We start from the raw sequence: 16,666 nt of genomic DNA on the forward strand, positions 1-16,666 counted from the left end.
TATTGTCGATCCTTAAATTTTTATCCATATGTCAACAACTGAATATTAAGCTAATATAACATTCGAGTGATTAATTTTTGTATGATGCCATACCCATCATAATTTCTGCATTGCATTATTGGACCGAATATATCATGGAAAAGAAGAGTCAAATAATGGATTGTAAATTTTTTTATTTACTGTTTTATGCAGTTCCTTCTATGATTTAATTCTCATATAACTTGGTAAACGATGCAAATTAGATTTAATCCGAAAACTGAACACGTCGGTATCAACCATAGGAGTAAAGCATGAAGTCCAGTGTTGAACAAGATTAATCAAAACGTGGTAAATTTACTGTCTGCTTAAACATATATCACAAAAATAATTATCTGGATGGGCCACTCTGAATGACTCCAATACAAGCAGGACATGTATCTGAGCCAAATTTTTCTTTCTTTTTCAAATTCATCACACACTGAACAAACTTCTTGTTTTGAATCAGTATCAGTACCATCTGCTTCATGTCCGTCACACAAGTTGGTCAAGGCTACCTCCCAACCTGATTCAGATGATGAAAATTCAAGATTTCTCCTACGAATCTGTCGATTTGTCTTAGCATGACCTTCTTTCATCTCAGTAATTTTTATTGTTTCTGACCTTCGCATCGTGTTTCATATCCCGTTTCTCTTCTTTAATTTTCAACATCTCTGTTTCCTGATAGCCGTCAAACTACTGGAGTACTACTTTTTTCTGAGTTTATACATCTGTTACTACATTTGCAACGGTAGACTTGTAATTGAAAATAACAGTTAATACTATTGGGGTACCCAGCCTTTACATGCCATAAAATACCTCCGAATAATTGGTTTAATAAATACGTTGCAAAAATAACTCTCAAACGTAGTGTGTAAAGTATTCTATATGTGGACGCAGAAACATAAGAAAATTATCCCTACTATATGTGCGTTAAATAACAAATTACACAGTTGATCCTAACTCTTAAAATTCACAGTAGAAAAATTACAGCAAACTACGACGAAACATATATAATTTAACTGTATGAACTTAGCGGCAACTGATGGTTTCTTCATCCAACCATCTGAATTGTATCAAAAACCAGTACAGCGCAGCACACAACAGGTGCATAATAGCTTGGAAATCGATGTGTCAGATTCCCCGCAGCGGCAACTGATGGTTTCTTCATCCAACCATGTGAATTGTATCAAAAACCAGTACAGCGCAGCACACAACAGGTGCATAATAGCTTGGAAATCGATGTGTCAGATTCCCCGCAGCGGCAACTGATGGTTTCTTCATCCAACCATGTGAATTGTATCAAAAACCAGTACAGCGCAGCACACAACAGGTGCATAATAGCTTGGAAATCGATATGTCAGATTCCCCGCAGTGTCTAATTGCCCCATCCTTTGCTAGGCACTGCAGACAAAAATATTAGCAGATGAACGCACGATGAAGCGTTTTAGTTCTTCGCGTTAACACAAGGTCTACACATGATTGAAGTATATTGACGGGTGGATCGATTTGTTCTACAGTTTTTCTGGGAGTTGTGAGTGTCATGAGGGACTATATTTTACAAAATGGTAAGTACCTTTGTTGACAGAGAATAGGAAAGATACACTTTCACACAGACTTGAGGATTAGGATGAGGAAGTCTGCTAAACGTATCTTGAGACTGAATCTGGCTTGTGTGGAAATGAAGAGATGAAGGTACATAGTGGCAGCAGCAGTAGTGGTTGAACGATGACTAGAAACACGATATTGCTCCATTTCGTGTAATGCATGGGATTTACAGAATTTTCTAGGAGGTTGGATAAAAATGTTGGGATATGACATACCTTGCTTTTATGTAATAGGATGGAAGTCAGAGTGGTGTAATCCATGGAGAGTTCATCGTATATCAATTGTTTGGGTTTTGGTACAGTTGTTTATAATATATTTGAAATTAATCCCGGAGATGAAACTTTCAAGGTGAAGCTGAGGCACCATTGGGTAGTGTGATTGTCTGGATTGGCAGAGACAGCGGGGTCGTGGTTATATTGGGACGAGAAAGGCCGGCAGCTAAAGGGTTGGAAGGATCATTGGTACCCTCTTTTAGGGGCAGGAAATTGCGATATTGAGAATGGATAACAGTCTGAAGAAATGGGAGTCGAAATGGAAGACGTAGGGTATCCAGTATCAAACGGAGCTTAGGAAGACTTGCGGTAAAGCAGAAGCCATAGATAATGTTCCTTCGGAATTTCTAAAATTACTGGAGTTGCTTTGGAGAATCCATGAGCCTGGAGACATATCATGAGGCTTCTGGAAAAGTATCATCCACACAGGCATGAAGGTCAGTTAAATGCGAGAACTATCGAATAATCGGTTTAACAACTCATTCATCGAAGTTGCCGACATGAAAAGTATACCGAAGAATGGAAAAGAAAAATTGGTAATCTGTCAGATGATAGTAAATTTGACTTCAGGAAAGGGAAAACCATCAGCGGCAGTTCAGACGCTGCTCATGGAAATGGGTGAAAGACTTAAGAAAAAACAAAACATGTCCACTGGATTTGTCGACATATAAAAAACGTTCGACAATGTCAAATGGTGCAACAGGAAAATAGGGGCAACCTATAGAGAAAGGCGGGTAATATGCAATATGTACAAGAGCCAAGAGGGAACATTAAGAGGTGAAGACCAAGAATGAAGTTCTCGGATTAAGAAATGTGTTAGACAGGGATAAAGTCTTTCACCTCTCCTGTTCAATCTATGTATCGAAGAAGCAATGACGGAAATAAAAGAAAAGTTCAAGAGTTGGCTAAAATTCGCTAATGACATTGCTATCCTGAGTGAAAGTAAAGAATGGTTCAAATGGCTCTGAGCACTATGGAACCTACCATTTGAGGTCATTAGTCCCCCAGAACTTAGAACTACTTAAACCTAACTAACCTAAGGACATCACACACATCCATGCCCGAGGCAGGATTTGAACCTGCGACCGTAGCAGTCGCGCGGCTCCTGACTGAAGCGCCTAGAACCGCTCGGTCACAACGGCCGGCAAAGTAAAGAAGATTTACAGGATCTGTTGAATGGAATGATCACTCTAATGAGGACGGAGTTTGGACTAAGAATAAATCGATGAAAGATGAGAGTAATGAAAAGTAACGGAAATGAGAACAGCAGTAAACATAACATCTAAATGTGAAGTTAAGGAATTCTCGTACCTTGTAAGCAAAATATACACAAGACAGAGTAAGTGATAAGTACATAACAGGGTGAGTAGCACAGACAGAGGACATTCCTGGCCAGGAGAAGTCTACTAGTATCAATCATCAGCCTTAAACTGAGCAAGAAATTTCTTGACATGTATGCCTGGAGCACACTATATACGGAAGTAAATATTGGACTGTGGGAAAGAAGAGAATTAAGTGGTTTGAAATACGATGCTACGGAAGGATTTTGAAAATTAAGTGAACTGATTACATAAAACATAAGGAGACTCTCCGCGGAATTGGCGAGGAGAAAACATTGAGGAGAAAGAGAGACCCAATGACATCAAGGAATAACTTGAGGGGGATGTAGAGAGTAAAATTTGTAGAGCAAGACCGAGATTGGAGTATTCAGCAAATAACTGAAAACGACGGGAGCAAGTACTATCACAAGATGAAGAGGGTGACACAGGAAAGGAATTAGTGGGTGTTCGTATCAACCATTCAGAAGACTAATGAGTCAGAGAAACAAATAACGTATAAGAGGTGAGAGGTGAGGACTCGGGATGGAGAGAACCAGGCAAGCAGTAGTCGGTAAAGTTTGTGGCTTGTGTTTATGTTTAACAGCTTGTGTATGACCGTGGTGGAGAGTAGCAGAGAACCAATGTATAGACGCCTTCAGCACTGAAAAAGTATTTTTTTGGACTAACTGGCATCGCACAGCTACTAAGCTGCAACAGAGGCTGTGGATTGAGTGGAATCTCTGTCACGGTGAAAACAAAATTAGTCTCCAGGGACAGCGGGGGCAGTACGAGGGGACTGCTGGTAAAGAGTGCAGCGGCAGACAGGGGTGGCTCGTACAGAAGCCCTGGCCTGGGCCGCGTAATTGCCTGTCTGCTGGCCGCTGCCGGCTAGCGGCTGATGGCTGCTCCAGACGGGCTGAACCGGCCGCTCGTCGCAGTAACAGCTTTACGCGCGCGCTAATTGCACCGTGCCTTTGCGCGCTCGTTAGGCCGGGGCTTGCACTGGCTCTGGAAAAATGAGCCGCTGTTGTTGTGTGGAGGGCTCCAGCTGGCGTAATGAGAGCCCCGGGCAGGGCCGGGCCTCGCCAGTGACGAGTGCAGCACAAACAGCGCCGCTGCTAATGATGGCGCCAGCAAACACAGCGCGCCTCCGTACTGTCCTTGTTAGGCCGCGACGCGCTGTGCGCGACTGCGGAATCTGACAGTGCGCTACCCACGCTAGCGTCGCACCAGGTAGCTCTCATCTACGCGACAGTGCTGGTGTGCCAAAATAGAGCCTTAAGGTTCTGATGGAACGACCGATACTCTACAGTTGCAAATGACTCCGGTGTACGAGAGGCGACACATTTTCTCTGAACGCATGTTGGTTTTATTCAGGATTCCAATTAACCATATTGTTCCCCGCTCTTTTGGCTACAAAACTCTACTTTTCAACATAATCGGAGAATTGTACTGAAATGCAGGAGGATCTGCAGCGAATTGACGCATGGTGCAGTGGATGGCAATTGAATCTCAATGTAGACAAGTGTCATGTGCTGCCAATACATAGAAAGAAAGATCCCTTATCATTAAGCTACAAAATAGCTGGAAACAGTTAATTCCATAAATTATCTGGAGTACGCATTAGGAGTGATTTAAAATGGAATGATCGTATAAAGTTGATCGTCGGTAAAGCAGATGCCAGACTGAGATTCATTGGAAGAATCCTAAGGAAATGCAATCCGAAAACAAAGGAAGTCGGTTACAGTACGCTTGTTCGCCCACTGCTTGAGTACTGCTCAGCAGTGTGGGATCCGTGCCAGATAGGGTTGATAGAAGAGATAGAGAAGATCCAACGGAGAGCAGCGCGCTTCGTTACAGGACCATTTAGTAATCGCGAAAGCGTTACGGAGATGATAGATAAACTCTAGTCGAAGACTCTGCAGGAGAGACGCTCAGTAGCTCGGTACGGGCTTTTGTCAAAGTTTCGAGAACATACCTTCACCGAGGAGTCAAGCAGTATATTGCTTCCTCCTACGTATATCTCGCGAAGAGACCATGAGGATAAAATCAGAGAGATTAGAGCCCACACAGAGGCATACCGACAATCTTTCTTTCCACGAACAATACGAGACTGGAATAGAAGGGAGAACCGATAGAGGTACTCAAGGTACCCTCCGCCACACACCGTCAGGTGGCTTGCGGAGTATGGATGTAGATGTAGATGTAGATAATCTCCGATCAGTGCGACGGCTTTACGTTATCTTACTGGGTGGTCCTACATGACGGCATGCTACCACTCCACTGGTCGACGTTGGAGCCAAACTCTTGCTGCATTAATGGCTCCACATCAGCCACGTTCAGCTTCCTGCGGAGGGCATCCTTCTGTGGACCAAACTGATGCTCTTTATGGCAGCGAAGAATCCAGCGGGCACAAACCTTTCGGTACGCCAACTGGTGAACGAGTGTATCAGCGCTAGCAACAGAGTCGTGCAGTTGAGCAGTGAGGTGTTTGATTGTGATTCGTCGATCGCCTTCTGCAGTGTTGCACGTTGAAACACTACAGGAGTCACAACTGTGTGCTGTCAGCCGGCACACGGGAGGCTGGAGAGGTTTGTGTGACCTTGTTGCGACGATGACAGACGCCTCGCCCAACGACTCACCGTGCTTTTGTTCACTTCCAGGTTCAAAATGGTTCAAATGGCTCTGAGCACTACGCGACTTAACTTCTGAGGTCATCAGTTACCTAGAACTTAGAACTAATTAAACCTAACTAACCTAAGGACATCACACATATCCATGCCCGAGGCAGGATTCGAACCTGCGACCGGAGCCGTCACTCGGCTCCAGACTGTAGCGCCTAGAACCGCACGGCCACTCCGGTCGGCTCACTTCCAGGTCTCCGTAGGCACTCTACGAGCGCCTATGAATGTCTGGGATAACTTGGTTTAGTGCCAAAAGTAAGTCCATGAGAGCTCTCTGCTTGGAAATATCTCCGGCTGCAGGGAGAATATTTCACGATTTTCCACAGCAAATCCCACATATTTTCAAAGGACAGAAAAAAAAATGAGTTGCGTTACTTACTGAACGCCCCTCGCACAGGCGTGCCAGTGTGTCTCAGGAAGAATGGTCAGTATTCAGGGTTATGAATCGAACGCTCATTTGAGACAAAAAACTTCATACAAACATATGTCCTATACCGAATGGTTTTCAAAATAGAACACATTTAGCGGACTGATGGCTTTATGTACAGCTTGTTTGAGTCATATTTACAAAACAGAGTGCAAAATGTTGTGCCGAATAATTCAACCAGAAACGGAGTCTCAGTGGATTAAATTTTGGGTCCACTCCAATTCCTATGGCAGGAAGGCATCCCAAGCAAAGAGACTGAAAGCAGCGAGATAGGCTGTACTAGAATAAAACGTTCGAGAGGTTGGCTGGGTAAGGGGGGACGTATGCGAAGTTGCAGTATATTGCAAAAAGAAAAATTTTATAAAATCCAAAGTTTTCGAGACAATGTAATAAATTTGGCACAGTTATATAGATACTTACATACGTTTTAATGCTTATTGACGTTATATGTTTTAATTATAACAACTGAATTTTTTTCAACAGGGTGAGTACAAATGTTCCTTTTTTTAAAAATCCGCCAGAACGAAATTAAAGTATTTTTGCACAATGTTTGATACGCCATTATTACAAATATTTGTGGAATAGAATAATGATACCTTATTTTGCTAGATTTTTACGGCTCTCCAAATTTCTGTGAAAAAAAACCGAATCTAAGGGCTTTCCTCTTAGATAAATGCCTTACTACAGCAGTAAATGAAAATTCCTTTCAAAGAATGTTTCACTACAGTAATGAGTAAATGCATGCTGAATTTGAATATTATATTATAAGTGGTTTATGAGGAACAAGTATATACAGCTGCCAAAATGTTAAGTTACAGCAAACCTGACTCAAAGGTTTCCTACTGCTTTTATTAGGCCTAACATTACCTGGGTGAACTAGGGCAAACTGTATGCATTCTCCTCTTCATCCTCAAGCAGTTTTTTCTTTAGTGTCTTCCTAGGTTAGCCTGATTATCAAATTGAATAACAATAATGTCACCTGCATCAATTCTCCTGTTATCTATTTCCTTCAGTGTCGACCGTGTAAAAGCTCCTGGATCAAATCCTACCCTCGGTAGGGTCCGTAGTCTGCCAAGATTAGCACAATTGAAACTAAAGAAGCATCATACGCTGCAACTACATCAGCAATTTTGGAAACAAATACTGTCTTTTGGCATGGTTTTCCTGTCAGAAAATTGCAACTTTTATTAGTTTTACCACGCACACACATTTTTGCATAAGTTCTGGATCTGCTAAACAACACCAAAATATTGACCACATTGTGACTACATAAAACTGTAAGGAAACACCGCAGGAATAAATAATGTGAGGAAATACAGAACAACAAGTGGGCGTGGCCCAGTGTAAGCGTTTGCTAATTATTAATTTTTCCACACTTAGAAGTGGAATTGGAATGTAATATTCAGGAACTGAAATTACATTATCATGTAGTAAATGAAGATCCAATAAAATATTTTTCGCTTTTGAGTACATTCCCGTTTTACCCATCCAACTTCTTTGATGTTTTGTTCAGTCCCAGAAACCCTCCCTGCATTCAGTCTCCTTACTTGGGATGTCTTTCTGCCATAGGAATAGTAGTTGGCCCAAAACTGAACCCTGTCAGACCCCATCTCTGACTGAATTATTCAGCACAACATTTTGGATTTTGTTGTTTAAGTATGATTCAGACCAACTGTCTGTAAAACCATCAGTTCCATAATCCAGTTCCGTATTTAGTTCCAGAAAAACATCACAAGTGAAGAGAACGAAAGCTGTGAGGGAGGTTGGCCTAGAATAAAACGTCAAAGAGACTGACGCACTAGCACAAAAACAACGAACGAACATTCCTGTCGTATCACCGAATATTGACGATTGCTCCTGGGACACCCTATAGGCACCTATAACCTACAGATATTCAATCACCATCGCCAGTATCTACGTGGTGGTACTGGTCACTAACGTGAAAGGATCGATTGACTGAGTTAAGTTTCCAATAAATGTTTTACATTTATTTAGTTAATATTTACAAAAAAGTAAAAAATCACTTTTCTGCATTGAGAATCAGAACAAGTACCTTTCACTTTAACTGAACTGAGACAAGATTAACAGAAAGAATAACTGAAAAAGGAAAACGTCACATGCAAAATTAATCTACAGCTTAAGAGCTTAAAGAGATTAACAACTATCTACACACCATGTTTACCAAAGGCGTTTTGAAAATACAGCTTAATGGCAGCATAATGAAACCATGAAGAACTTCACCATTTTAAAAATGAAAAATTTAAAAGCTTCCCTTTATGACGAACTTGACTGGTTTTGGTTTGGAACCTAGGTGATGTTGCTCAAAACCTGGCTACTATTTCCACCAGGTTCAATTACGATGTGGACAGGTAAACAATCAATGCTGACTAGCATATATAATTTAGATTTTTTATTTTGGGTCATCAGTCTTCTGACTGGTTTGATACGGCCCGACACGAATTCCTCTCCTGTGCTAACCTCTTCATCTCAGAGTACCACTTTCAATCTACGTCCTCAATTATTTGCTGGAAGTATTCCAATCTCTGTCTTCCTCTACAGATTTTGCCTACAGCTCCCTCTAGTACCATGCATTTCATTCCCTCATGTCTTAACAGATGTCCTATCATCCTGTCCCTTCTCCTTGTCACTGCTTTCAACATTTTTCTTTCCTCTCCGATTCTGCGGAGAACCTCCTCATTCCTTACCTTATCACTCCACCTAATTTTCAACATTCGTCTGTAGCACCACATCTCAAATGCTTCGATTGTCTCCTGTTCCGGTTTTACCAGAGTCCATGTTTCACTACCATACAGTGCTGTACTCAAGACGTACATTCCCAGAAATTTCTTCCTCAAATTAAGGCTGATATATGATATTAATAGCCTTCTCTTGGCCAGGAATGCCTTTTTTTTGCCATTTTGCTTTTGATGTGCTTCTTCCTTCGTCCGTCAGAGGTTATTTTAATGCCTAGGTAGAAGAATTCCTTAACTTCGTCTACTTCGTGATCATCAGTCCTTACGTTAACTTTCTCGCTGTTCTCATTTCTACTGCTTCTCATTACCTTCTTCTTCGATTTACTTTCAGTCCATACTGTGTACTCATTAGATTATTCATTCTGTTCACCAGATCATGTAATTCTACTTCACTTTCACTCAGGATAGCAATGTCATCACCAAATCATATCATTGATATCCTTTCACCTTGAATTTTAATTTCATTCCTGAACCTTTCTTTTATTTCCATCATTGCTTCCTCGATGTACAGATTGAACAGTAGGGGCGAAAGGCTACACCCATGTCTTACACTCTTTTTAATATGAGCACTTCGCTCTTGGTCATCCGCTCTTATTATTCCCTCTTGGCTGTTGTACATATTGTGTATGACCCGTCTCTGCCTATAGCTTACCCCTACTTTTTTCGGAATTTCGAACATCTTGCACCATTTTACGCTGTCGAACGCTTTTTCCAAGTTGACAAATCCTTTGAACGTGTCTTGATTTTTCTTTAGCCTTTATTAACCGCAACGTCAGAATCGCCTCTCTGGTGCCTTTACTTTTCCTAAAGCCAAACTGACCGTCAGCTAACGCATCCTCAATTTTCTTTTCCATTATTCTGTATATTATTCTTGTACTCAACTTGGATGCATGAGCTGTTAAGCTGATACTGCGATAATTCTCGCACATGTCAGCTCTTGCCGTGTTCGGAATTGTGTGGATGATGCTTTTTCGAAAGTCAGATAGCTTGTCTCCAGACTCATATATTCTACACGCCAACGTGAATAGGCGTTTTGTTGCCACTTCCCCCAATGATTTTAGAAATTCTGATGAAATGTTATCTATCCCTTCTGCCTTATTTGACATTAAGTCCTCGAAAGCTCTTTTATATTCTGATTCTAATACTGTATCGCTTATCTCTTCTAAATCGACTCCTGTTTCTACTTCTATCACATCAGAGAAATCTTCCCCCCCATAGAGGCTTTCAGTGCATTCTTTCTACCTATCCGCTCTCTCCACTGGATTTAACAGAGGAATTCCCGTTGCACTCTTAATTCCGTAACTCCGCATGTACTGTAGCTTAGGTGGTTTTCGTAGACCCATTTTTGGTTGTAAACAGTTATCTTTTACACCCTGTATATATCGTTATTTTAAATTAAATAAATTTTATTGTGAACGAGGGACTAAAATGAAAAGCGAATGTGTCTACGAGTTTTGATAGTCCCTACAGACTGAATTTTTCCCCCCACAAAGTATATTGTTCGTTTTTAGAGAATGTGAAGTTGAGAAGACGTTAAAAAGGGGTAAACGGTTATTTGATGCCCTCATTCTCTCCAGTTTTCGCATATCATGAAAAACATAATTGCAGCATAGCAGACGGATGCATAATTTTATCGGAGTTCGATTGCCGATCAATAACAGAGAAAGACACCGTAAGTATTAACACAAATTAACTAAAATTAGTAAAAGTATCATACATCTCGAAACCCATAGAGAAGTAAGTAAACGAGGTGATGATATAAAGATCCGTCGCCTTGCGCGTCAGTACTGAGAATTTCACACGATTTTGCCATATGTAGTATTTTGCCAAAGTAAACCAAGTCAGTTTTCCAATGCATATTGGGTGGGAATGTGTGCATAGAAGAAACTGGCTTTCACTTGTTGTGCTTGGTACAGAGGACCTCCGCCGTATCCGAATGGACAGGACAGTCTCCCTTCGGCAGGAAGCGGTGCGGATGATGGTGTTTACGTCCTCGCGGTGGAGTGTGTCTCGCGGCTTTTTACTTTTACAACGATATTCGCGTGTTTACGATCATCAATAGAATGGCAACCTCCTAGAGTAAAACCACATTTAAATTCACCTTCTTTAACGAATATACGCGACCGAGAGTGCTCCTCGTCGAACATTTCCTATGTGGCTCCCAAAGGGAGGACATGATTGGAGTACACCTGTCCAGTTTTAGTTGCTTGGTTTAGACCCTACTGACAAAGTGACAGGATCTTAGCATGGACGAAACAAGGCTTCAAATTCAAGCATTCGTTGGACATATCGTCCCAGCAGTTGTTGAACTGGGGTTATGTACAGTTTGTATCTTCGAACCTCCGTTCGAAAGGCTGGCGGAAGACGTGATATCAGCACTGCGCCCTTGTGGAGCAGTCCACGGGCATCTAGCAGAGAAATGCACACACTTCACTACATACTCAGTTTTGAACGGCATCTGACAAGTCTGCTGTGAGCTACAGAAACATGTCCTGTACTACTTCTTTAGTGGCCGTTTCTGGGCCATGTCATATACGATAGACAGCCAAAGACCAGTCCTGGATGTGGTAAAGAAGAACAATACGAAACAAATGCCTCAAACGCAGAAATACACTTATGGCTTCAGACGGCTGCACAGCAACTTCCACACGATCTTTCACGACCTGCAGTGATCGGACGAGATGAGGCCGACAGTCTAAAGCAGCAACTGGGCCCTCACCCGGAGATCCCACTATGGGATGAAGGTGATATGGATCTCGATGCCATGGTTGTGCCTACAGTCACGGCCGGCCGCTGTGGCCGTGAAGTTCTAGGCGCATCAGTCCGGAACCGCGCTGTTGCTACGGTCGCAGGTTCGAATCCTGCCTCGGGCATGGATGTGTGTGGTATCCTTAGGTTAGTTAGGTTTAAGTAGTTCTAAGTCTAGGGGACTGATGACCTCAGATGGTAAGTCCCATAGTGCTCAGAGCCATTTGAACCTACAATCGCCTTCGTTCCTGAACGTTGCGACTCCATCCATCCGTCAACTCGGAACCACATTCCCGTAGACAGAGGTCACTAAAACGATGCAAGAAAAGGAGGATGACAAGGCTGCTTAGTCGGAGTCATGCTTCTAGGATGAATACGTTCCGCGACCACCAAGTGATTCCCAGGAAGAGGTATCACGCGTAGTTGGCTGTACCCAACCCCATCATGGCCAGGACAATTTATCCAGTGGCACTGGAACACAGCATCTCCCTGAAGACCCCGGTTCGTGGACTGACGACGTAGTTACTAAGCCCCCACCAGACGAAGAAATGCCACAGGCTGCACCGGTGATACCGGCATGATCAGGAGACATACATTGCTTAAGACCGACGATATTCGTTCTTCCCAATATGAGCATGTACGGCAACGTGCTGCCGGTGCAATGGTACAGAATTGCCACCATCAGGTTACGAGTAGCGGACGCTGACACTGCCCTGTTCCGAGAACAAGGACGGAGACTTGGCCAGATTTTTATGGGTATATGGCATGTCGTCCCAGCCGCAAACAGAGATGTAGAGCAGTGATTATCATGCGCGGTGGCATAGCAGTAGAAGACGTTACTTACCTGCCGTCAGCGCGGGTGCAAGCACTAACAGTACACAAAATCAGACCATCTGACAGAGACCAACGACCGATGAGAGCGCTCACAGTTTTATTCTGAAACAATCACGCCGCTCGTTCTGGCACAATATCAACACATCATTGTCGGCCGAAATTTCAACCAGACCAGTATCCAAATTTTAGCAATTGTACTGAGCTCCGTTACTTAGTACATCGACTAAATCTCATAGACACCTGGGAAGCCGTGCACGGCGATCGCCCGGGATATACATGCATCATGGGCCACTCAGCCAGTCGATCGGATTGCATCTACATGATTTTCTCACTCTCTTCGGGTGTCCTGAATGCGGACCATAGAATTTTTGTGTGCATGACCACTCTCCGACGTCAAAATACTACTCGGTGCCTACTGGAAGGCGTAGTTGTTCGAGCGCGATGTGAAGACAGCATCAACGGAGAAACGTTCTCAATGCGCCATGTCATCGCAGAGCCCAACGCCGTCTGCAAGCACTGATTCGTTCTCTAGATTTACCTGACAGCCGACGGCTGGTATCATAGACGGACATCGCAATAGCCTTCGAAGTTGACTATGGTCATTTCTACAATGAGAAAGACACTATCGTTGCGGCACTTAGACACATACCACATAGGGTCCATCGTAGCCTTGATGGCCATCATGGAAGACATCACTGATTGGATCGCTAAGTGTGCTCTCAACTGATATCAGGACTACAAGGACTGCTGTTAGAACTTTATAGGGCTTTCAAAGACTTGATACTATCGCGATTGAAAGAAATGTACCAGGAGCTACTGCCCCTACGACGCCACCTTCACAGGACTTTCTTTAAGGTCTAATTATTCGTATACCCATACCCTCTGGAAGCATGCGACCTGACAGCCGATCACTTTACTCAACTCAGAGTTTTAGAGTTTCAAACGCCTCCTCACGATACATCTGAGACGAGTCGTGCTACCCGTGCAGACGTCCTTGGGTGGAGACACCATACTGCAATCAACGCTGTATGATTACAGGGTCGCCATCACCACTGCAGCACTTTGTCGACTGCAGAGTCCATGATGACCATCGACTTCGCTCAGGCTTTCGACTGCGTGAATCACACCTTCCTCCGAAGGATTCCCCAATTGCTTTCGTCCTCACACTCATGTGCCTAATTCATGACGTTTCGTCGAGGGTGATGGTCAATGGGCTTCTGAACAAATATCGGGCGCACGGTCAGTCCGAGAGGGCTGTCCCTTTTCAGGGATATTGCACGAGAACCATTTCTCTGTGGCCTGCAAAGTCGATTGTCAGCGATCACCCTGTGGGGACGTATATTCAAATACCGCTGTTATGCGGCCGATGTTATCTTCATCGTAATAATTATTAGAACCTCTCACCATTCAGGGTTTGTCCCGCGTATATGTTACATCCATACAAAATATAAACTGCATTTTATAAATAACAAAAATTAGCTGATCGTGTAACTACTGCATTTTTAAGTCACCAAAGCAACTTTTGATGCATGTACAGGTTACGCGCATGAACATAAAAAATCCGTACAAATACTGTTTGTTATTTTGCACTCAATAGAAGATTCTTCATAATGCTAAAAAGAAAGTGTTTCCTGTAGTTATTAATAAGTGTGAAACTTGTTTACGAATAACAGAATGTTTTATGTAGGCTCTATGAAATATTGAAGCGATGATTGATATGTTTTTGTTTTGCGTTTTTTTTTAAATTTTAACTCTTTTTGAAGAAATTTCGTTTTCAAGTGCTAGATGATAAATCTTTATTATCTTTTATTTTTACCACAACATCCTTTTGTTTCATGTTACGAATCAGCAGTTTTGAAATTAAAGTTGAATTGAATATTGAAAATTGCTACAAATGCGGTATTGCTTATTTTTAAGTAACAGACAGGAGGATAACTATGCGGAATAACAATGTTCCGTAGGTTATGCGGCCCTCTGTATATCCTCAGTCATTTTCGAAACGGTTGACCGCTTCGAATTTCTAGGAGAAATTAAGACACTGATCGCATGCTCATAAAATGCGATCGAAATGAGATAACCCCGAACAGGTACACAACACACGTAACGTACAGGTAACGCTTTTACGATATTAACTGATCAGTGCTTTCAAAAAAATTACCATAGGATATGCTATGATAGTCTATGGTAGCCCACGGTAGTTTTATAACTCTCGACAGGTCGCTTTAGAGCAGGTTGATGGTGGGACTCGTCGTGTATGTACTGGTTGGTTCAGTTGGTCTGTGGTAGACTTTGTGTCCCATTTTGCCGTTGACAGTTCTGTAGACCTCAACGTCCACGAATTTATTTCCTCTTTTACGTTCTTGTGCTAATATAGACTGAATGTTCTCAAACGGACTGGTCGCTGAAGTATCACAGCGAACAGCGTGGATGGAACTAAGGGGAGCGTCATGTACTTTGTTCTAAAGCCTTCTTGAAGATAATGTTGAGCATTCCTTTCGGAAATCCAATTTATTTTTCATCATTTCACGATTATTTCATAAGTTCCAGCGAGGCAATCACCACACGACATTTCATTTCAATATGCAGTTTCTTGCAGATTTTCTTGGATGTACGACTTTTAAGTGTCTTTTTCCTTTAACTACCATCTTATGTGGGCAGAATGCTGAGCAAGGTTGTGTGTGTGGCTGTTGCAGGGCTGCTACCTGTTCAATCCGCACAGCTACGAGACGCGCCGTTTCTGCTGGATGTCTGTGGAGCGAGGCATGATGTTCTCCTACCTGGTGCCCGTCGCCTCGCTCATCTTTGTAAGCTGCACACACACACACACACACACACACACACACACACACACATACATACACGCACACGCACCCATCCACCCACCCACCCACACACACACACACACACACAAGAGCGCACATTCATTGACTCACTCCTCTGTGTACACACGTCAGACTTGCTTAACATATCTGATGCATTATCTTGTGTTATATTCACCAAATTTTCTTGTGTCAAATATAACAAGCTCGACAGGAAAAAATATCCCTTACTACTGAAAGTAGTCGCTCTTATTGGATGGCTTGCTTCCCGTTCCGGCTCATCGGAGGACCGAACGGGATTAGGCAATAGCTAAACGAAAATACACTGACGGAAAAAATCGCAAAAAAAATGTAATGCGTTGTGATGGAATTTCGGAAATACATGTCTATATAACACATTTAAGTGATTAACATGGCAACAACAGAGATTGATGTAAGTTCGAGACAAGACACTACAAATGTGAAATCCTGGTACAGTAATAACCAATGTAACTACCAGAATATTGAATGCAAACGTGAAAAAATGCACGTATTGTGTTGCACAGGTGTGGGATAGAGTTCCATGCTTGTTGCACTTGGTCGGTCAACAAAGGGATGGTTAACGCTGTTTATGCTTGACGCTGGACTTGTCATCCAATGATGTCCGACACGTACTCGATTGGAGACAGCTCTGATAGTGCAGGCCAAGGCAACATGTCGACACTCTGTAGAGCATGTTGGATTACAACAGCGGTATGTGGACGAGCGTTATCCTGTTGGAAAACCCTCCTCGGAATGCTGTTCATGAGTGTGTAACCTCCCCCTCACTTAATGACAGTGAAAAATTAAACCGTGGGCACCTAATGGAAATTTGGGAAAAGCAATCGTCACCGAAGTTAATTTGTCGGTAAAGAGGGAGGAAAGGGTTACATCTAAATGAAAGGAAAAATGCAAATGAAATTGTTCGAAATTAATTTTGAGAAAAAGGCAAAATTAATAAAAAAAGTAAATGTGCGGTCGTTACGTCAACAATTAATTGGCGTTAATTAGATATTTGAGATTTGGGGAAAATTACGGTCGTCAGTCCTATGGACAGCTACTATAATAACTGAAAATGAAAGATTAATGCACATATAATTACCACTAAAAGCGTGGCAACTGAAGGTTGACACGTGTTGTGTGAATACTGAATGTTTGTCAGAAGTAAT

At 42.5% G+C, this 16,666-nt stretch overlaps 1 protein-coding gene across 1 annotated transcript in view; it reads left to right on the forward strand.

The window, feature by feature from the left end:
• LOC124616432 overlaps positions 1 to 16,666 on the forward strand; it is a 124,793-nt gene that overhangs the window by 43,400 nt on the left and 64,727 nt on the right. The window contains exon 7 of the mRNA XM_047144740.1: positions 15,354 to 15,464. Coding sequence (XP_047000696.1) covers positions 15,354 to 15,464 — 111 coding nt within the window. The remainder of the gene's footprint in view (positions 1 to 15,353; positions 15,465 to 16,666) is intronic.

The sequence above is a fragment of the Schistocerca americana genome, chromosome 5 (assembly GCF_021461395.2).
Source record: "Schistocerca americana isolate TAMUIC-IGC-003095 chromosome 5, iqSchAmer2.1, whole genome shotgun sequence".
Classification (NCBI taxonomy): Eukaryota; Metazoa; Arthropoda; class Insecta; order Orthoptera; family Acrididae; genus Schistocerca; species Schistocerca americana.